The sequence below is a fragment of the Macaca nemestrina genome, chromosome 1 (genome assembly GCF_043159975.1).
Source record: "Macaca nemestrina isolate mMacNem1 chromosome 1, mMacNem.hap1, whole genome shotgun sequence".
NCBI lineage: Eukaryota > Metazoa > Chordata > Mammalia > Primates > Cercopithecidae > Macaca > Macaca nemestrina.
Window position 1 is genome coordinate 205,225,208 of NC_092125.1, and position 23,215 is coordinate 205,248,422.

At 44.3% G+C, this 23,215-nt stretch overlaps 1 protein-coding gene across 1 annotated transcript in view; it reads right to left on the minus strand.

The window, feature by feature from the left end:
- Positions 1 to 23,215, minus strand: part of LOC105494574 (YTH N6-methyladenosine RNA binding protein F2) — a 36,876-nt gene that overhangs the window by 9,617 nt on the left and 4,044 nt on the right. The window contains exon 4 of the mRNA XM_011763116.3: positions 20,217 to 21,800. Coding sequence (XP_011761418.1) covers positions 20,217 to 21,800 — 1,584 coding nt within the window. The remainder of the gene's footprint in view (positions 1 to 20,216; positions 21,801 to 23,215) is intronic.

The following is a 23,215-nucleotide window of genomic DNA, read 5'->3' on the forward strand; positions in this document are numbered from 1 at the left end:
TACAGGTACCCGCCATCACACCCGGCTAATTTTTTGTATTTTTAGTACAGTCGGGGTTTCACCATGTTAGCCAGGATGGTCTCGATCTCCTGACCTCATGATCCGCCCGCCTCGGCCTCCCAAAGTGCTGGGATTACAGGCGTGAGCCACTGTGCCGGCTAGGAAAATGTATTTTTAAAAGTGATACGATTACACAAAAATTACTTCCATTGCTTGATAAGGTTTAATAGAATCAATCTTTATAGTCTCCAATGCCATAAGTTAAATAAATCCAATGGCAGAAACATCAAGTTATATATAATTAAGATGCTAACTTCCCCAGGTAAAGAGACAAAGTATTTTTCTTTTTTTTTTTTTTTTTTTTTTTTTTTTGAGACGGAGTCTCGCTCTGTAGCCCAGGCTGGAGTGCAGTGGCCGGATCTCAGCTCACTGCAAGCTCCGCCTCCCGGGTTCACGCCATTCTCCGGCCTCAGCCTCCCGAGTAGCTGGGACTACAGGCGCCCGCCACCTCGCCCGGCTATTTTTTTGTATTTCTTAGTAGAGACGGGGTTTCACCGTGTTAGCCAGGATGGTCTCGATCTCCTGACCTCGTGATCCGCCCATCTCGGCCTCCCAAAGTGCTGGGATTACAGGCTTGAGCCACCGCGCCCGGCCGAGACAAAGTATTTTTCATCAGTTCTCCAATTTAAAGCAGAATTGTAATATTTCATTCAAAATATCTATTTTGGCTATGGTACCTCCTGCCTACAAGCCCAGCACTTTGGGAGGCTGGGAACAGTAGTTTCAGACCAGCCTGGGCAAAATACTGAGAACGTGACTCTACTAGAATTTGAGACAGAGTTTTGCTCTTGTTGCCTAGAATGCAATGGCGCAATCTCGGCTCAACGCAACCTCCGCCTTCCATGTTCAAGCGATTCTCCTGCCTCAGCCTCCTGAGAAGCTGTGATTACATGCATATGCCACCACACCCGGCTAATTTTGTATTTTTAGTAGAGACGGGGTTTCTCCATGTTGGTCAGGCTGGTCTTGAACTCCCGACCTCAGGTGATCCACCTGCCTTGGCCTCCCAAAGTACTGCGATTACAGGCATTAAGCCACCACGCCCGGCCAGAAATTTTTAAAAATTAGGCCAGGCATGGTGGCTCACACCTAGAATCCTAACACCGAGAGGCCAAAGGAGGAGGATCGCTTAAGCCCAGGAATTCAAGAACAGCCTGGGCAACACAGTGAAACCTTATCTCCACAAAAAAAAAATTTTTTTTTTTTTTTTGAGATGGAGTCTCACTCTGTCGCCCAGGCGCCCAGGCTGGAGTGCAGTGGCCGGATCTCAGCTCACTGCAAGCTCTGCCTCCCGGGTTTACGCCATTCTCCTGCCTCAGCCTCCTGAGTAGCTGGGACTACAGACACCCGCCACCTCGGTCTTGATCTGCTGACCTTGTGATCTGCCCGTCTCAGTCTCCCAAAGTGCTGGGATTACAGGCTTGAGCCACCGCGCCCGATTAAAAAAAATTTTTTTAATTAGCCAGGCATAGTGGCGAGCACCCGTGTGGTCCCAGCTACTCAGAAGGCTGCAAGAAAAAGAATGCTTTTAAGCCCAGGAGGTCAAAGCTGCAATGAGTTGTGATCACACCACTACACTCCAGCCTGGGTGACACAGTGAGGCCTTCTCTCAAAAAAAAATATATATATATATAGAGAGAGAGAGATAGATAGCTAGATAGATAGATAGGCCGGACGCGGTGGCTCACGCCTGTAATCCTAACACTTTGGGAGGCCGAGACAGGCAGATCACGAGGTCAAGAGATCGAGACCATCCTGGCCAACATGGTGAAACCCCATCTCTGCTAAAAATACAAAAATTAGCCAGGCATGGTGGCACGCACCTGTAGCCCCAGCTACTCGGGAGCCTGAGGCAGGAGAATTGCTTGAATCCAGGAGGTGGAGGCTGCAGTGAGCCGAGATCATGCCACTGCACTCCAGCGTGCCCACAGAGTGAGACTCTGTCTCAAAAAAAAACAATATACACACACACACACACACACACACTCATGCACGATATAATGACATTTCAGTCAATGACGGATCAGTAAGACTACAATGGAGCTGAGAAATTCCCATCACCTAGCAATGTCGAAGCCACTCTAAGGATGTAGCACAAAACATTACTCACTTGTTTGTGGTAATGCTACTGTAAACAAACCTACTGCACTGCAAGTCGTATAAAACTATAGCACGTAAAATTATGTATAATAAATAATACTTAATAACAAACTCGGCCAAGTGTGGTGGCTCACACCTGTAATTCCAGCACTTTGGGAGGCCAAGGCAGGTGGATCACCTGAGGTCAGGAGTTTGAGACCAGCCTGGCCAGCATGGTGAAACCACGTCTCTACAATAAGTACAAAAATCAGCTGGGTGTAGTGGCACTGCCTGTAGTCCCAGCTACTTGGGAGGCTGATGCAGGAGAATTCGCTTGAACCTGGGAGGTGGAGGCTGCAGTAAGCCAAGATCACACCACTGCACTCCAGCCTGGGCGACAGAGCAAGACTCCGTCTCACAAAAAAAAAACCTATGTTATTGGCATATATATTTACTATATAACTATACTTTTAATCATTGTTTTAGAATGTACTACTTATTAAAAGGCTAATTGTAAAATAGCCTCTGACAGGTCCTTCAGGAGGTATTCCAGAAGAAGGCACTATTATCATAGGAGATGACAGCTGTGTATTACTGCTTCTGAAGACTTTCCAATGGAACAAGATGTGGCGGTCAAGACAGTGATATTGATGATCCTGAGGCTGTGTAGGTCTACGCTAATGTGTTTGCCATAGTTTTTAAAAAGACGTTAAAAAGGTAACTTTTTCTTTTTCTTTCTCTTTTTTTTAAAAGTCTTGCTCTGTTGCCCACGCTGGAGCACAGTGGCACAATCTCAGCTCACTGCAACCTCCGCCTCCCGGGTTCAAGCAATTCTCATGTCTCAGCCTCCCCCGTAGCTGGGATTACAGGTGTACACCAACACGCCCCGCTAGGTTTTGTATTTTTAGTAGAGATGGGGTTTCACCATGTTGGCCAGGCCAGTCTCCAACTCCTGGCCTCAAGTAAGCCACCCACCTCAGCCTCCCAAAGTGCTGGGATTATAGGCATGCACCACCGTACCCAGTCCCCTTTTATATCCTTTAAACTGTATTTTAATGTACATTTTCTGTGTTTAGATACACAAATACTTATCATTGTGTTACAACTGCCTATACTATTCAGTACAGTAACATGCTGTACAGGTTGGTAGCCCAGGAGCAACAGACTATACCATATAGCCTAAGTGTGTAGTAGGCTCTACCATCTAGGTTTCCGTAAGTACACAATGTTCGCAGGACAAAATCACCGGACAACGCATTTCTCGGAACATATCCCCATCGCTAAGAGATGCATGATTGTATATCTAGTCTTCCTATTAACCCAATTAGGTATTTTCCCTAAGTTTTAAAGATATTTAGGCTCAGATGATTTTCCTTGTTCAGTATTCATGACAGTGGCAGATATGAAACCAACTCTTCCTCCAGAGCCCTGGGCCTTTCCAGTACCTATACATTTATTAGCAAGACCACAACATCCATAATTCAGGCTCTACCAGTATCAACTTTATATATGCAAATTTAAAATACAAGAGAATCACCTGTAGAGCCGATAAAATGCAGATTCCAAGGCCTTACCTCCAAAGATGCTCATTCAGTAGGTAAAGGAGAACAAGAATCTCAAAGTAAGAACTCTCAGAGGGTACTTTTTGTACTAACTGAAAAACTTCTCTTCAATCATTTCTAATCCTACAAGAAATACCTAGGGAGCTTACTAAATAAAATTTCTAATTTAGTTAAGTTTGTAAGTAGAACCCAGGTTATCAATATATTTTTTAAACTTTCAAGGTGACTCAAAAGTTGTTTTAAATCCATTACCATTTTTTGGAATTTATACACTGAAGCTCTCACATCCAGGTCCAGCGTACTTCCCTCTCCTCACCACTGTGCAGGCCCACAAACTCAACTAAAGTAACTTTTGCCATAATGTTGAATTAGCCAAGAACTTATCTGGGCTCTAATTCTAGCTCTGCCACCAAAGTGAGGTAACCTGGCAGTTCATGTATAACATGACAATGGGGTAGACTAAAACAGTCCTACTTACAATAACCTGTCGCTGTGCATTATCCAGAATCGTTTACACTCTTCCTTATTCCTGCTGCCTGTAATTGGCAGCAACTTTCACACCCTTCAGCAAATGGTCATGGAGGTCATATAGAATAGATCTAATTCACTTCATTTTGATATTTGTGATGGGAAAATTAAAACTGAGTGCTTAAATATTTATGTTTCAACTAATTACGTTCTCTTTATATGTCCACAAAGAGGTGACTGGCTACAGGCATTAGCAGATACTAAAACACAGTTAGCAATTTCATTATTATTATTTTTTTGGAGACAGGGTCTCACTCTGTTGCCCACACTAGGGTGCATGGTACGATTCTGGTTCACTGCAGCCTCAATCTCCTGGGCTCAGGTGATCCTTCCACCTCAGCCTCCCAGGCAGCTAGGACCACAGGTGCTAATTTCTTTTTATTATTTGCTGCCCATGCTGGTCTCCAACTCCTAGGTTCAAGTGATCCTAGGTGGTTTACAGGTGTAAACCACCCTTCCCAGCCAATTAGCAATTTTAAATAAGTATGAAGATATAGCATGACCTAAAAACAGAAAGAGCCTTGTGGCAAAACAAATCCCAGTTCTACTTCCTAGGCAGTGATCTAGTTTTTCCTTATTGAATCTCAGGTCTCTACCTGTAAGATGAAGAGTCTTCACTCTTTTACAGCATTATTACAAGAGATTGAGGATATATGACAAGTGCCTTATAGATATCCAGCAAATGCCTAAATATGTGTAAATATTATACCTAAAGCACTAAGAAAAAGAGGATGAAATGAACACTATACACAAGATGATTATAACTGTATAAACTAATTACACAGGTAAAGAAAAGAAAAAACGCCAAGATGAGTAGTTTTGTTGTAGTACAGGAATTATGGGTGATTTCTTTCATTTTCTACACTTTTTATAGCTATTCTTCTATACTTGGTCTCACACTGTCAATTAGTACTTTAATACATGCTGCCCTAGAATGTTTCATTTGATACACTGTAATTCCTTGATATCTTTTCCCAATGGCAAACTGGAGTTAAATCAGTTCAACAAAGGACTATCTGTTTATTCGGCAAGGGATGAAAAGCATTAGGGTACTATTTACTGGGCCCAGGAACTAGAATTTGGTCCACGAGGTGGCAGCAGCATGCATATTTAAACTGTTACCTGCTTTGTGTAGGAGAAAGAAGCAACAATCGGAGCTACCACTTTTTCCTTGCTCATGTGCAGACTTACAGGATTTCAATGATGAATGTAAAAAAGCAGAAGAGAACACGTTTGCCCTAATTCAAAGAACAAACCTTTTTTTTCTCCTCTACATAAAACTCCTAAGGAACTACAAGAACAGTCCTTCATCATGCTGTCCTTTAAAGGCAGGCAGGCAAAGTCAATGCCGTAAGCCTTCCCTATCTCCCTCCTGGGTAACTCTTCCTCGTCCCTCCAAACTTGCGCCCAGACTAAATAACCCAACATCTTTAGAAGAGATGCTGAACTTGCTGAATCCTCACCCTACTTCTCTCATCTCAAAACAAATCCCTCTACCTCATCTTCCATGCATCATTCCCATTTTTAAAAATTCATTGTCGGGCCGGGCATGGTGGCTCACGCCTGTAATCCCAGCACTTTGGGAGGCCAAGGCGGGTGGATCATGAGGTCAGGAGATCGAGACCATCCTGGCTAACACGGTGAAACCCTGTCTCTACTAAAAATGCAAAAAGTTAGCCGGGCATGGCGGTGGGTGCCTGTAGTCCCAGCTACTTGGGAGACTGAGGCAGGAGAATGGCGTGAACCTGGGAGGTGGAGCTTGCAGTGAGCCGAGATCACGCCACTGCACTCCAGCCAGGGCGACTGAGCGAGACTCCGTCTCAAAAAAAAAAAAAATTCATTGTCGTCTAGTGTTTCAAATTATGCTTCATAGGAGAGATGCTTCAGGTATCTTCTGGGAGAAAGCAAGCTGAACATGTAGAAATCGTTCATGAGGTTCCAAGAAAAGTTTCGTTTGGAGGGAAAAAAAGAATTCCAATGCTAAAAACTGTTATGGGGGTAATCTTTACTTCTGTAGGTAAGCAGAATGCACTGCCAACTAGCCCTTGTCCCACAAATGTTTAAGCATGGAAAAATAGCAGTCCTCCCTGGATTAATCTTTAGCCACATCAAAATCAGAATGCTGCCATTCTTCATATTCAACTCTGTATTTCAGACATTTTTATATAGTCTAATTTACCAAAACAGTCCATACTAGGCAAACAAAAGAGCTTTATAATAGCTTGTTAAGGCTTGGAACACAGAGGTTGAAAGATACTGATTCGGCCGGGCGCGGTGGCTCAAGCCTGTAATCCCAGCACTTTGGGAGGCCGAGACGGGCGGATCACGAGGTCAGGAGATCGAGACCATCCTGGCTAACACGGTGAAACCCCGTCTCTACTAAAAAATACAAAAAACTAGCCGGGCGAGGTGGTGGGCGCCTGTAGTCCCGGCTACTCGGGAGGCTGAGGCAGGAGAATGGTGTAAAAACCCGGGAGGCGGAGCTTGCAGTGAGCTGAGATCCGGCCACTGCACTCCACCCTGGGCGACAAAAAAAAAAAAGAAAGATAAAAAAAAAAAAAAAAAAAAAGAAAGATACTGATTCTGCGAGTACAAAGAGGTTGGAAAGATAAAGAAACATGCAGAGTCTTTTGAATGAAGTATGGAGATCAAAACTTTCTAACAGCAAAGCAGCTTTTTATTCAACAGACATCACTGGCATCTGCAGTCATCTGTTACCTCTCTGTAGCCTCTGAGTAAGTATACTCTACCCTACTGCTTGAAGTTCCATACAGGCTGTGTATCCTGTATCTGAAATTTTTGGGATAAGAAATGCTTTAGATTTCAGATTTTTTGAATATTCGTAGATACATACTGGTCGAGTATCCCTAATCTGAAAATCCAAAATAGGAAATGCTCCAATGAACATTTTCTTCAGTGTCATGTGTGCACTCAGTTTCAGACTTTGGGGCATTTCAGATTTTCAAATTAGGAATACTCAACCTGAATAGCCCATTCCTTGTTCTCCTTCTAAAAACTCAAGACTATTCTCTCTCAACCTCTTTCACTTGCTCCCTCTTTATCTTTCAAATTTTGTTATTTCTGGGGCATTTCTTCCATAGTCCTTTTCTCTCACTAGTGTTGGCTCTAGAACCACACTGCAGAATTAGAACACTAGCTCTACTTTCATATCTCATGTCCCTTTGCAAAGTTATTTACTCTTTTCTGTGTTTTAATGTCTTCATCAGTAAAACTGAGCTAGTTATATCTACCTCACAAGAATACAAGAATTAAATGAACATACATTTAAGTACATATTCAAGACAACTATATGCTAGACACTGTACAGAGTTAACTGTCATTCTTATTACGAGAATCTTTGAGAAGTCATAAACTTCCATGCCTTTACCTATCCTGAGGGTTGAAAATTCAAATTCCTGTCAACAATCTCTGAGCTCCAGATTCCCAACTGCCTACTATCACCTTGCTGCTGCTACTATCACAGGCACCTGAAACTATTTCCAAAAGCAAATACATCCCCAAATCCTAACCCTAAACTGCTGCTCCTCTCTAGTTGTTGAAAAACTGGTCAGCAAATATGTCTACCACATTCTTCACACCCAGTTTCCCATTCCCACTGTCCTGGTTCAGGCCCTCATCATCTTTTCTTCCCCCAGAATACTGTAAAAGTATCTCATTTAGTCTCTGAGCCATCTCCCACACACTTTTTTTTTTTCTGAGAGGGAGTCTCACTCTGTCACCCAGGCTGGAATGCATGCAGTGTTGCAATCTCAGCTCACTGTAACCTCTGCCTCCCAGGTTCAAGTGATTCTCATCCGTCAGTTTCCCGAGTAGCTGGGACTACAGGCACACACCACCACGCTCGGCTAATTTTTTTTTTTTTTTTTGAGATGAAGTTTTGCTCTTATTGCCAGGCTGGAGTGCAGTGGCGCGATCTCGGCTCATTGCAACCACCGCCTTCTGGTTTCAAGTGATTCTCCCGCCCCAGCCTCCAGATTACAGGCACCTGCCACCACGCCCTGCTAATTTTTGTATTTTTTAGTAGAGATGGGGTTTCACCATGTTGGCCAGCCTGGTCTTGAACTCCTGACCTCATGATCTGCCCGCCTCAGCCTCCCAAAGTGCTGGGATTACAGGCGTGAGCCACCGCGCCCAGCCATTTTTTTTTTTTTTTTTGAGACAGAGTCTCGCTCTTTCGCCCAGGCTGGAGTGCAGTGGTGTGATCGCAGCTCTCCGCAAGCTCCGCCTCCCAGATTCACGCCATTCTCCTGCCTCAGCCTGCCGAGTAGCTGGGACTACAGGCACCAACCACCACGCCTCACTAATTTTTTTGTATTTTCAGTAGAGACGGTGTTTTGCCATGTTGGCCAGGCTGGTATCAAACTCATGGCCTCAAATGACCTGTCAACCTTGGCCTCCCAAAGTGTTGGAATTAGAGGCGTGAGCCACCACACCAAGCATAATAGATGTTTCGATAAGTTGTTTACTTAAGTTTCCATTTCTCTATAAATACAGGATATTGCCTCCCAGGTTGGTATGGAGATTAAAGTAAAGCTACGAAAGTTCCTAGCATGGTGCCTAACAAGGTCAGTGCTTGGTAAATATTTCATACTTCCCATCCTCCAAACTGTTTTTCCCTAATTAACTACCCTCCCTTACAACTAAACTACAACACAGGTAAACAATAAAATCCAGACTGGGCGTGGTGGCTCACGCCTGTAATCCCAGCACTTTGAGAGGCCACATCACCTGAGGTCAGGAGTTCAAGACCAGCCTGGCCAACATGGTGAAACCCCATCTCTACAAAAATGGAAAATCAGCCAGGCATGATGGCAGGTGCCTGTGAGAATTACTTGAACTTGGGAGGCGGAGGTTGCAGTGAGCCGGTATTGCACCACTGCACTTCAGCCTGATGAGCAAGACTGTCTCTAAATAAAAATAAAAATAAATAATAAATAAAATAAAAGCCTAGGCTGAGCATGGTGGCTCACGCCTGTAATCACAGCACTTTGGGAGGCCGAGGCAGGCAGATCACCTGAGGTCAGGAGTTTGAGACCAGCCCGGCCAACATGGTAAATCCCCATCTCTACTAAAAATACAAAAATTAGCCGGGCGTGGTGGCAGGTGCCTGTAGTCCCAGCTACTTGGGAGGCTGAGACAAGAGAATCACTTGAACCCACAAGGCAGAGGTTGCAGTGAGTTGAGATCACGCCACTGCACTGTATTCCAGCCTGGGCAACAAGCGAGACTCCGTCTCAAAAACAGCAACAAAAAAAAGAAACACCACAGCTGATTTCAGATTACCAATGTGTTATCAGTGTGCAACAGCATATTATATATTGATACAACAGCTGTAAATAACCTCAAGAGTAATGAATTTGAATATTATCTTCTAATACAGTGGTAATTATAATGTAATTTAACGTACAGAAAAGTATTCTTGAAAGCTAAACAGCTGGCTCCAACTAGCCAGCTCCAACACATCGCTGGAGAGACTTGTGTTAAAGACGAGCTATAAGACTTTGGATAAACAACCTCTGAGTCTCTTCCTTTATCTGAAATATGAGAATTATAGTGTTAGACAAGATAACTAAGCTTCTGCGTGTACTATGTGCCAAGCACTATGCTGCCATCTGAGTGCTTATCATTCTATTATTACTTATTGGGCATGGTTCCAATGTTATTGCCTCCATGAATTCTTAATTTCCTCAAAGTAATTAATCACTTCTCCAGAATGCCAAAAATTTATTCATTCCTCTATTACAGTTCTTATCCCATATTGTATCCATTTTGTTGTCCTCCTAAAACCCTCTGCTTCTAAGGTAAACATGGTACCTTGTTTCTCTGTTCCATCCTAGCAATTAACACAAACGTTTGCTGAAAGATAGATACAGAGGGCATGGTTCAAAGATCCAAATTCAATGTTATCTATTCTCTTCTAGTCCTCCTTTAAGGAGGCTGCAGAAAGAGGCATTTTATCTATTCACAAAGCAAGGAAGGTGATGAGTAATACAAATAAAATTTCCTTAATCCTTTTGGCAGATAGACAAGTATATTTATCTGCAAGCAAAAATAGACATAGATGGCCTTAGGATTTTACAAAAAATGCTCGTGTTTGTCTCCTGGTTTAAAACAGGATGCCCACTCACTAGATCTGAAGACGCAATAAAACAGTGGCGGGGTGGTAAGATGCTAAACGGGAGCCAACAGTATCACATGGTTATTTACTTCCTAAGGATTTAATATTATTTATAGCTCAAGTGAGGATGTTTTCATCTTTTATATCACAGAAACATGATTTTTTTTTGAGACAGAGTCTCCCTCTGTCACTCAGGCTGGAGTGCAGTGGTAAAATCTCTGCTCACTGCAATCTCCACCTCCTGGCATGAGCCACTGCACCCGGCCAAAACTTGCATTTTTAAATGCTGAAAATTGAGCCAAAGTAATCACTTCAAATATTTCTCAAAAAAAAAAAAAAAAAAAGACTGAATGCATAAATAAAAGGGTCAGAAGAAAGATGGCTATAAGGAAAACAAACATCCTTGTAAAGAGAAACTTTTCATGCACATCCGCCAACATCAAAAGAAAACCTGGATAAAAACAAGGCCAGACAGGGTGGCTCACGCTTATAATCCCAACACTTTGGGAGGCCAGGGCAGGAGGATCACTTGAGTTTTCAGACCACCCTGGGTAACCTTGTCTCTACCACCAAAAAATAAATAAATAAAGAGTCCAGTGTGTATTCTGGATGTCAAAACAACACTACATACAACTATTACATACCAATTTTAAATTTTTTTTAAAGGGAAACACTTCTCCCAAATAATCACTCTTAAATTTCATCATCACTCCTAAATTTCTTTTTTTTTTTTTTTTTTGAGGCGGAGTCTCACTCTGTCCCCCTTGCTGGAGTGCAGTGGCTGGATCTCAGCTCACTGCAAGCTCCGCCTCCCGGGTTCAGGCCATTCTCCTGCCTCAGCCTCGCGAGTAGCTGGGACTACAGGCGCCCGCCACCTCGCCCGGCTAGTTTTTTTGTATTTTTTAGTAGAGACGGGGTTTCACTGTGTTAGCCAGGATGGTCTCGATCTCCTGACCTCGTGATCCACCCGTCTCGGCCTCCCAAAGTGCTGGGATTACAGGCTTGAGCCACTGCGCCCGGCCATTTCTTTCTTTTTTTGAGACGGACTTTCACTCTTGTCGCCCAGGCTGGAGTGTAATGGCACAATCTTGGCTCACTAACCTCCTCGTCCTGGGTTCAAGTGATTCTCCTGCCTCAGCCTCCCAAGTAGCTGGGATTACAAGCGTGCACCACCATGCCCAGCTAATTTTTGTATTTTTAGTAGACACAGGGTTTCACCATGTTGGCCAGGCTGGTCTCGAACTCCTGACCTCAGGTGATCAGCCTGCCTCAGCCTCCCAAAGTGCTGGGATTACAGGTGTAAACTACCTTGCCCGGCCTCTTTTTTTGTTTTTTGTTTTGTTTTGTTTTTTGCCTGGCCTCTTTTTTTGTTTTTTGTTTTGTTTTGTTTTTTTGAGACAGTCTCACTCTGTCATCAAGGCTGGAATGCAGTGGCACGATCTCAGCTCACTGCAAACTCCATCTCCCGCGTTCAAGCGATTCTCATACCTCAGCCTCCTAAGTAGCTGGGATTACAGACATGAGCCACCGCGCCTGGCTAATTTTTGTATTTTTTGGAGAGACGGGGTTTCACCATGTTGCCCAGGCTGGTCTTGAACTCCCAGGCTCAAGTGATGTGTTCACCTCGGCCTCCCAAAATGGTGGGATTACAGGCATGAGTCACTCCATCCAGCCTCTAAATTTCTTTAATAAGCCTTTTAGTACAGTTTAGGAAACAACTTTTCATTAATATGTACATATTAAATGTATTAAAAAACTACTCATATACCCAATCTGTACCAAAATTCACTGAGAATGCACCAATCCCTTCTGTCATCCACAGCTTTCTGGCCTCAAGTCCGTTCTTACTTATTTTACGTGTAACAAAGATTTAGGTCAGAAACTGTGAAACAAACAATAACCTTCCTAAAAAGATCTGTTTCATGGGATCAATTCATCTTCACAAACCTGAAATGTTATATTGAGTCAGCTAATCCTCTTTAATACCTTGGTTTCTCTAGTCCAGACTACCCTATGTATGAATCCCCTCTACAACATCCCTAGTTTAGTTTCTATAACATATCTCTTTTAGTTTCTACCTGAAATTCTCTTGTGATTAAGAACTTCGGGCCGGGCGCGGTGGCTCAAGCCTGTAATCCCAGCACTTCGAGAGGCCAAGGCGCGTGGATCACGAGGTCAGGAGATCGAGATCATCCTGGCTAACATGGTGAAACCCCGTCTCTACTAAAAATACAAAAAACTAGCTGGGCGTGGTGGCGGGCGCCTGTAGTCCCAGCTACTCGGAGGCTGAGGCGGGAGAATGGCGTGAACCTGGGAGGTGGAGCTTGCAGCGAGCCAAGATCACGCCACTGCACTCCAGCCTGGGTGACACAGCAAGACTCCGTCTCAAAAAAAAAAAAAAAAAAAAAAAAAAGAACTTCGTTTTTAGCAAGTTTTCCATTTACAAAAGTATTTCTCCCCATAACTTCTATCCATTGGTTCTAGCTTTGTCTTTTTTTTTTTTTTTTTTTTTGAGACAGAGTCTCGCTCTGTCGCCCAGGCTGGAGTGCAGTGGCCGGATCTCAGCTCACTGCAAGCTCCGCCTCCCGGGTTTAGCCATTCTCCTGCCTCAGCCTCCCGAGTAGCTGGGACTACAGGCGCCCGCCACTTCGCCCGGCTAGTTTTTTGTATTTATTTTTAGTAGAGACGGGGTTTCACCGTGTTAGCCAGGATGGTCTCGATCTCCTGACCTCGTGATTCGCCCGTCTCGGCCTCCCAAAGTGCTGGGATTACAGGCTTGAGCCACCGCGCCCGGCTTTTTTTTTTTTTTTTTTTTTGAGACAGAGTCTCCCTCTGTCACCCAGGCTGGAGTGCAGTGGTGCGATGTAGGCTCACTGTAAGCTCCGCCTCCTGGGTTCACGCCATTCTCCTGCCTCAGCCTCCTGAGTAGCTGGACTACAGGCGCCTGCCACCACGCCCGGCTATTTTTTTTGTATTTTTAGTAGAGATGGGGTTTCACCATGTTGGGCAGGCTAGTCTCGAACCCTTGACTTTGTGATCTGCCTGGCTTGGTCTCCCAAAGTGCTGGGATTACAGGCATGAGTCACCATGCCGGACCTAGCTTTGTCTTTTGACATGAATAATCTAGTCTCAAAAAAATTTGGGCTGGGCGCGGTGGCTGGAGGCCAAGCCAGGCAGATCACAAAGTCAAGGGTTCGAGACCAGCCTGCCCAACATGGTGAAACCCCGTCTCTACTAAAAATACAAACATTAACCGGGGACGGAGGCAGCCGCCTGTACTCCTAGCTACTCCGCAGGGCTGAGGCAGGAAAATCGCTTGAACCTGGGAGGCAGAGGTTGCAGTGAGCCGAGATCACGCCATTGCACTCCAGCCTGGGCAACAAAAGTGAAACTCTATCTCAAAAAAAAAAAAAAATTCAATAGCACAAAAGGGTATATAGTCAATCTGGTCCCATTTAATACCAATGACTTTTTTTTTTTAGACTAAAATTCAAACTGTTGCCACCACAATCACATTTTCTCTGTATCTCAACTCTCCCCTCACTCTCCACTTACTCTGTAGTTATTCAGAAAAATCATTTACCCAAGTACCCAATTAAGTCTATTTTTTTTCTATTTCATTAATTTTTGTCTCCCAGGGCTCCATCATCCATTGAGTCTAACAAGATGCTGGACTTTAAAAGAATTAGTCCTTTGTCCTCTCTACTTGACTGCTTCCCTTATTCTTGACTGCTTCCCTTATTTTTACTTGTAGTTAAAGGGCTAGACACAAGACAAAAATTAAACCAATTATTTTATGAAATTTCTTTTTAAAAAAATTGACTCATTCAGGAAGTTAACTCTCCTTTCTCCCAGACTATTCCAAAGTTGAGTCAAAAGAGAAAGGCGGCTGGGTGCAGTGGCTCACTGCCTGTAATCCCAGCACTTTGGGAGGCCAAGAAGAGTGGATGGCTTGAGGTCAAGAGTTCCAGACAAGCCTGGCCAACATGGTGAAACCCCGTCTCTACTAAAAATACAAAAATTAGCTAGGTGTGGTGGCGCCTGCCTATAGTCCCAACTACTTGGGAAGCTCAGGCACAAGAATCGCTTGAACCTGGGAAGGTGAAGGTTGTAGTGGGCTGAGATCACATCACTGCACTCCAGCCTGGGCAACAAACGAGACCCCATCTCAAAGGAAAAAAAAAAAAAAAAAGAAACGCTCTCAACCACTGCCTTCTTCTAGATAACAGTTGCACAATGATTCCCTCAACTTTTCAGGAAAAAGATTTATGTAGCAATATATATAAAACTTAGCCAAGACCACAAAGCATTTACCCCTTTACTAAGAATTTCTGGTAATAGTGGTAAAATACTATTTTTAAAATCCATATACCTTTGACACATCTAACTACTAAGGAACAAATATAAATATTTATACAAAAGGATGTTCAGTGTAGTGTTATTTTAATTAGAAAAAATATATTAAAATACAGATTGTTGACATATTCAATAATTAGGGACCGGTAAATTATAGTAAGTCTGACAATACTACGAAGCCAACAAAACTGATGTCATAGAGGAATACTTAACTAGGGAAAGGTTCTAAATAAATGCAGAAAGGTTTCACAACAGTATCTGTAGCATTCAACAAGGTAAACCACACCTTAAGCACAGTATATTGCTGTTTAAAAAAATAAAAGTCACATCTATCAAACATGTCACTAAAATTTGCTCTAAGTTTCAAGGCTGACAGATCCAATGCTTGAAGGTTCTATGTTACTCAATTAGATCATGCAGAACAAGTCAGTAATACTACTAGGCAAAAATGGCTGTGGCTCTGCTTCAGCATGTTCTGCCAAGATACTGCCCAATCATGGAACTGTAGAACAGCTGTGACATCATCTTCAGGATGAAGTTTAAGTACTTCCCTACTTCTTTATGGGGTTACCACCCATTTGGCATGAAAGCTTTTGCAATCTCATAAATACTACGAAGATACACACACAAACACTTCACCTAAGGGAGTCCACCGTCTCAATGAGCTATGAGCCCCATTCTCATAAAATCTGCTTATTCTTTAAAGCCTAATAAAGATTGTAAGAACAGTTTACAATCAGTTATGTAAAGATGTTAAGGAAAATAGTAACCAACAGAAAAGTAAGGCAGTACTAACTAAAATGGTAACTGGGCTTAGAAGCATCTTCCTGAAATCCCAGCAGTTTTTTTTTTTTTTTTTTTTCGAGACAGAGTCTCGCTCTGTCACCCAGGCTGGAGTGCAGTGGCACAATCTCAGCTCACTGAAAGCTCCACCTACCGGGTTCACGCCATTCTCCTGCCTCAGCCACCCAAGTAGCTGGGACTACAGACGCCTGCCACCACGCCCGGCTAATTTTTTGTATTTTTCGTAGAGACGCGGTTTCACCATGTTAGCCAGGACGGTCTCAATCTCCTGACCTTGTGATCCATCTGCCTCGGCCTCCCAAAGTGCTGGGATGACAGGCATGAGCCCCACGCCTAGCCAATCCCAGCAGTTCTTACAAGAGAGTAAACTAAAAAGTAACCTGACACAAGTATAACTGAAGCCTTTATTTGGTGGTTTGTTCACCAGCTGAGAACTAGGATACTCGCTTATCAAGAGTCTTTATGGAATGGGTTTTTTTTATTTTTTGATTTGAGACGGAGTTTTGCTCTTTCACCAGGCTGGAGTGCAGTGGCTCAATCTCAGCTCACTGCAACCTGTGCCTTCCTGGTTCAAGCAATTCTCCTGTCTCAGCCTCCCGAGTAGCTGGGATTACAGGCACCCGCCACTACGCCCAGCTAATCTTTGTATTTTTAGTAGACACAGGGTTTCACCACGTTGACCAGGCTGGTCTCAATCTCCTGACCTCATGATCCGCCCGCCTCAGCATCTCAAAGTGCTAGGATTACAGGCATGAGCCACCGCACCCGGCTAATGGTTCAAAGCCACTGCACTCCAGCCTGGGCAACAGAGTGAGACTCCGTCTCAAAAAAAAAAAAAAAAAAAAACCATTAGTTAGCTTACCAAAGACCCTAAATTCTGTTTATTATTGCATTCATTCTATGAAAACATTAAAAGGCTGGTCAATTCCAACATAGGAATCTTACACCTACATATCAGGTTCAATTATCATTAACTGAACCACTCTAGCAAACGTAATCAAAATACATACTTGATTAAAAGCTGAATTTTTTTTTTTTTTTGAGATGGAGTTTCACTCTTGTTGCCCAGGCTGGAGTGCAATGGCATGATCTCTGCTCACTGCAACCTCAGCCTCCCAGGTCAAGCGATTCTCCTACGTCAGCCTCCCAAGTAGCTGGGATTACAGGCATGCACCACCATGCCGGGCTAATTTTTTTGTGTTTTTAGTAGAGACGGGGTTTCACCACGCTGTCCAGGCTGGTCTCGAACTCCTGATCTCAGGTGATCCGCCTACCTCGGCCTCCCAAAGTGCTAGGATTACAGGCGTGAGCCACAGCGCCTGGCCAAAAGCTAAATTAACAAAACTCAAATTTGCGACTGGTTCAGTCTCCCTCTGTCGCCCAGAGTGCAGTGGCGTGATCTCACCTCACCGCAACCCCTGCCTCCCGGGAGTCTTGCCTCAGACTCCCAAGCAGTTGGGATCACAGGTGCCCAAAACCACACCCAGCTATTTTTTTTATTTTTTTAGTATTTTTTTTGGTTTTTTGAGACAAAGTCTCACTCTGTCACCCAGGCTGGAGTACACTGGCACGATCTCAGCTCACTGCAAGCTCCGCCTCCCGGGTTCACGCCATTCTCCTGCCTCAGCCTCCCGAGTAGCTGGGACTACAGGCGCCTGCCACCTCGCCCAGCTAGTTTTTTGTATTTTTTAGTAGAGACGGGGTTTCACCGTGTTAGCCAGGATAGTCTCGATCTCCTGACCTCGTGATCCACCCGTCTCGGCCTCCCAAAGTGCTGGGATTACAGGCTTGAGCCACCGCGCCCGGCCTAATTTTTTATATTTTCAGTAGAGACGGGGTTTCACCGTGTTAGCCGGGGTGGTCTTGATCTCCTGACCTCGTGATCTGCCCACCTCGGCCTCCCAAAGTGCTGGGATTACAGATGTGAGCCACCGCGCGCGGCCCTTTTTTAGCATTTTTAGTAGAGACGGGATTTCACCATGCTGGCCTCAAACTGCTGACCTCAAGTGATCTGCCCGCCTCTACCTACCAATGTGCTGGGATTACAGGCAAGAGCCACCCACGCCCAGCCTGCCACTCCATGTGTAAACCCGTATTTCTTCATCTGACCCCAGCAATGCAAAATTGAAAAGAAAATGAACCCGAATTTCTCCACACATACAAGTCTATCTTAACAACTATGCTGTGCATTAAATTCATCATTTCCTTCCTGCTTTTAATCACAAGATGTAGGACAGAATTTTATTAGAAAGACTAATAAGAGGCCGGGCGCGGTGGCTCAAGCCTGTAATCCCAGCACTTTTGGGAGGCCGAGACGGGCGGATCACGAGGTCAGGAGATCGAGACCATCCTGGCTAACACGGTGAAACCCCGTCTCTACTAAGAAATACAAAAAACTAGCCGGGCGAGGTGGCAGGCGCCTGTAGTCCCAGCTACTCGGGAGGCTGAGGCCGGAGAATGGCTAAACCCGGGAGGCGGAGCTTGCAGTGAGCTGAGATCCGGCCACTGCACTCCAGCCTGGGCTACAGAGCGAGACTCCGTCTCAAAAAAAAAAAAAAAAAAAGAAAGACTAATAAGATAGTACACATTTCAAGTGGATAAACGAAGCACCTAGATGCCCCTCACACATTTATAAATCTGCTATGCCTAAAAGATCATGGCCTCCTTACTTGTCCCTCTAGAATCAGGAGCCTGATGACCACTTTAGAGCCCTTCAGATGTCTAGCAAAAAGCACCAATAAACTACTTTTTCTATAAAATACTGTAAATTTTATTTATTTTTGAGACAGAGTCTTGCTCTGTTGCCCTGGCTGGAGTGCAGTGATGCAATCATGGCTCACTACAGCCTCAAACTCCTGGGCTCAAGTGATCCTCCTTCCTCAGCCTCCAGAGTAGCTAGAACAGGTGTGTGCCACCATGCCCAGCTAATTTTTTTTTTTTTTTTTAGAGATGGGGTCTTACTACACTGCCCAGGCTAGTCTTAAACTCCTGGGCCCAAGCAATCCTCCTGCCTCGGCCTCCCAAAGTGTTGGGATTGCAAGCATGAGCCACCACACCAGGCCAAAATATGGTAGTTTTTTTTGGGGGGCGGTGGGGAGATGGAGTTTAGCTCTTGTTTCCCAGGCTAGAGCACAATCTCGGCTCACCGCAACCTCTGCCTTTGGGGTTCAAGTGATTCTCCTACCTCAGCCTCCCAAGTAGCTGGGATTATAGGCATGTGACACCATGCCTGGCTAATTCTGTACTTTTAATAGAGATGAGGTTTCTCCATGTTGGTCAGGCTGGTCTTGACCTCAGGTGATCTGCCCACCTTAGCCTCCCAAAGTGCTGGGATTACGGGCGTGAGCCACTATGCCCGGACTAATAGTTCAACTATTAAATTGTGGGGAAGAGAGGAGTCACTGACAAGTATAACTCCATTTCTTATTAATCTGTACACATTGGAAGGTAAAATAGCAACTAACCCTACTTTAACTATATATACCTCCAAGAAGATTGTACCGACGAGCCATTCTTCCACTGCTAAAAGGAGTAAGTTCTCATAGAGCCGCCTAACAATGCCTCAGATCCTAGATCACATATAAGATCCCTACGAGTTCTTAACAAATTTAAGGAAAACAATGTTTGTTAGACTTTATTTTATATTTGAGATTCATCAGCTCAGGATTCTCTCAACCATTAATATATATATCTTCAAAGAAAAATTTCTCCTTGCCCATAATCTTTTCACCTATTTTAGGCCAGCTGCAGTGGCTCACACCTGTAATCCCAGCACTTTGGGAAGAGGCAGGGGCAGATCACTTGAGCTCAGGAGTTCAAGAACAGCCTGGGCAACATGGTAAAACCCAGCTCTACAAAAAATATGAATAACTAGCCGGGCATGGTGGTGCATGCCTGTGATCCCAGCTACTCATGAGGCTGAGATGGGAGGATCACTTGAGCCCAGAAAGTGGAGGCTGGAGTGGGCCAAAATCATGCCACTGCACTCCAGCCTGGGCAACAGAGTGAGACCCTATCAAAAAAAAATGTAAGTATAAATCCCAGATAATATATGACTATCTGCTCCAACCAGTTTTGTCATCCTTTTATAATGCTAAAGTTTACATTCACTCAATATTCACAAACGCTACCAACTCTTTCAAATTCAACTCTAGTTTGAATCCATTCTCATCATTCTGCCCAAGATTCCCACTTGTTACAGAGGAATCAGAAAGTGACTCTTTTACACCGCCAATTGTCACAGGGAAGACAGAAGTGATTTCAAGAGTTGGTGACGATATATTGACTCTTGAAAATAACCACAAAACCCCAGCGAAGCCAAGTTAACCCAACAGAGGAATTTCGATTTTTCTCTTCCATATTATAGCCTTAATCTTCTGCTTTAATTTCTATGGTTTTATCACTTCCATTACCCCTCTGCATCTCTTTTGACTCATTATTCACCTCTTTCTGCATTGTGTACTGTTTCTGCTTTCCTTTCAAAGTTCATATTTCTGTCCTCTACTAATGTTCTCACATACCTTCACATTAGGATTCAAGTATCAGAACCAATTATACTTCTATAAAGTCTTGAACTGTTAAGTGATACTGTATTCATTTACAGAGTTTTTAATAATGGTTCACTATATATAATACTTCTGTTCTAATTCCTCCTTCCCTAAAAATCTTAAGAATGTTAAGTGAGTTACCTTTTTAACACTTTCTTCTTCCTCTTGGCGTTTCTCATAGTGTGAGAAGTCATCAAAAATGGAAGTGGTGTGCTTGTAGCTGGCTATAATTTTCAACACCTGCTTAGCTTTTTCCAGAGGCACTTCCTGAGTGTCCCTAGAGTTGGTCACTGGTTTGTTCTCGTTGTTCTCTAGGCGAATGTGTCGCAGTTGGCTATTGGGAACGTCCTTCACAAAAATCCACCTGACATCAAAACGACCCTTCCATTTGTCCTGGGACCACACACCTGCACATGTGTTGTAGTCCACAGCAGATTTCATTTCTGCAACGCCACAGAAGTGTCCACTGCCGTTGACACTGAAAAGTAAGTAAACGGGGCCTTTCCCGTTCATGGAACGATAAGCAGCATCCAGTCTCTTGTTACCATGCTCTGTGCTGCACCAAATATTATACTTAATGGAACGGTGAATATCGTCCTCAGAGTAGCTCTTAATGATGAAAACCCGGCCATGTTTCAGATTCCAGTCAAAATCTTTGGGGTTATAGTTATTAATGGACCGAAGCTTCTCCAACACTGGGTGGGGTTCTGAAGGAGTAGATCCAGAACCAGCCTGAGACTGTCCTACTCCATTACCATCCACCCCATTATGACCGAACCCACTGCCACGGTTCCGAGGTGCTACCCAGCGGGTTGGCTGAGCTGCCTGTTGCTGGACTGAAAGCTGGGCAGGCTGTGGTGGAGGTGGAGGCAATGGCTGTGTCTGTTGCCCTACTGATGCCTGAGCCACTGGTGGGCTATTGTTAGCCTGCTGACCTACAGGCTGAGGAGACCCCTGGGTTGGCTGACCTATATTCTGAACCAAAGCCTGTGAGGGGGCTTTTGCAACAGGACCCTTGTTATCCCAAGTTCCAATATCCATGTTATGCTTTATCGGGGGTGGCGGAAGACTTGACCCTGCAATGCCATTCTTCGTCTTCAGTTTAGGTTGCTGTTTTGCAGGCTTGCTAGCAATATCAGCCCAAGATGCTGGTTTTGGAGGAGCAATGGTAGCTGGAGGCAAACTATTGGAAGCCACGATGTTACTAGTAATGGACCCACTACCAACAGCAGAACCTACAACTTTTGGAACATTGCTTGCAACTTCTGTGCTACCCAACTTCAGTGCTGCCATCCCTTGGTCTATAGTATTCATGCCAGGAGCCTTATTGAGGGTCTCATTGGCAAAAGCTGACTGTCCATCAATCATGGCTCCACCTAAGGAGCTAGGTGCATAAGCATAATTGCTACTATATCCAGAGCTCTGAGTAGACTGTCCCTGAGAACTGTTATTTCCCCATGCTGAGAAGTCAATCCCACTGGGAAAGAAATTAAAACCATGTTGACCAAGAAATGGAGTGCTACCTAGGGCTCCTGGTTGCCCAAACATTGCATCTGGTAGGAAGTGGGGCTCTCCGTTGCTCAGTTGTCCATAAGAAGTTAAGTAGGGCATGGCTGTGTCACCCCCAGTAGACCAAGCAGCTTCACCCAAAGAATAGGAGAAGCCAATGGAGGGACTGTAGTAACTGGGTAAGTAGGAATCTGACATGGCAGTATATGCATTATTCTGTGGAAGAAAAAAAAAAGGCAAATCAAAACACAAAGAATTATTATCAGGCTCTTTCCTCCCCCTACCTAGCAACACAATTCAAATATACTATAAAAAGGAGTGTGCGGGCTGGGCATGGTGGCTCACACCTGTAATCCCTACACTTTGGGAGGCGGAGGCGGGCAGATCACCTGAGGTCAGGAGTTCAAGACCAACCTGGCCAACGTGACGAAACCCTGTCTACTTGGGAGGCCTGAGGCAGGAGAATCACTTGAACCCGGGAGGCGGAGGTTGCAGTGAGCTGAGATTGCACCACTGCACTCCAGCCTGTGGGCAACAAGGGTGAAACTCCATCTCAAAAAAAAAAGTGTGTGCAGCACATCAGATGATTTCCTATAAACACAAGGGCATTTTTTATATCATAAGAAATTCTGGTGTAGTAATTGAAACATTTAAACATTTAAAGTTAAGCTGATACAGTGAATATGGGCCTTAACTTTAGCACTACAACTAAGAGAAAACTTAGCATTTCACAAACTAAGTCCTGAATATTGAGGTAATCCTTTTAGCAACTACCTACGCGAACCAGGTAATAATAAAATAGTAACAAAAAGAAATGGAAATGTCAAGTTCTAGCCCAAATGTCTGTAGTCATTTCTCAATCATAAACCCAAAAGCAAGATTCACTACCAGTTTATAGTGCTAGCCTCTTGGCAAACTATCTGGGAATATCAACAGATTCCACTACTTAGTTATAACCTGAAAAGGAAATGCACAGTGGTTTCCGGAGGATGTAAAATGAGAAAAATGGCTGGGTGCAGTGGCTCCCGCCTGTAATCCCAGAACTTTGGGAGACAGAGAGGGGTGGATGACTTGAGGTCAGTTCGAGACCAGCCTGGCCATCATGACAAAACCCAGTCTCTACTAAAAATACAAAAAATTAGCCAGGCATGGTGGCACACACTTATAGTCCCAGCTACTCAGGAGGCTGAGGCAGTAGAATCTCTTGAATCCAGGAGGCAGAGGTTGCAGTGAGCCCAGATGGCACCACTGCACTCCAGCCTGGGCAACAGAGCCAGACTGTCTAAAAAATAAATAAATAAAAACAGGCCGGGTACGGTGGCTTACGCCTCTAATTCCAGCACTCTGGGAGGCTGAGATGGGCAAATCACTTGAGGCCAGGAGTTGGAGACCAGCCTGGCCAACATGATGAAACCCCGTCTCTACTAAAAATACAAAAATTAGCCGGGCATGGCAGCACCCGCCTGTAATCCCAGCTACTCGGGAGGCTAAGGTGGGAGAATTGCTTGAGCCCAGGAGATGGAGGTTGCAGTGAGCCAGAATGCACCACTGCACTGCAGCCTGGGCGACAGAGCAAGACTCCGTCTCAAAAAATAAATAAATACAAACATACATACATACATACATAAATA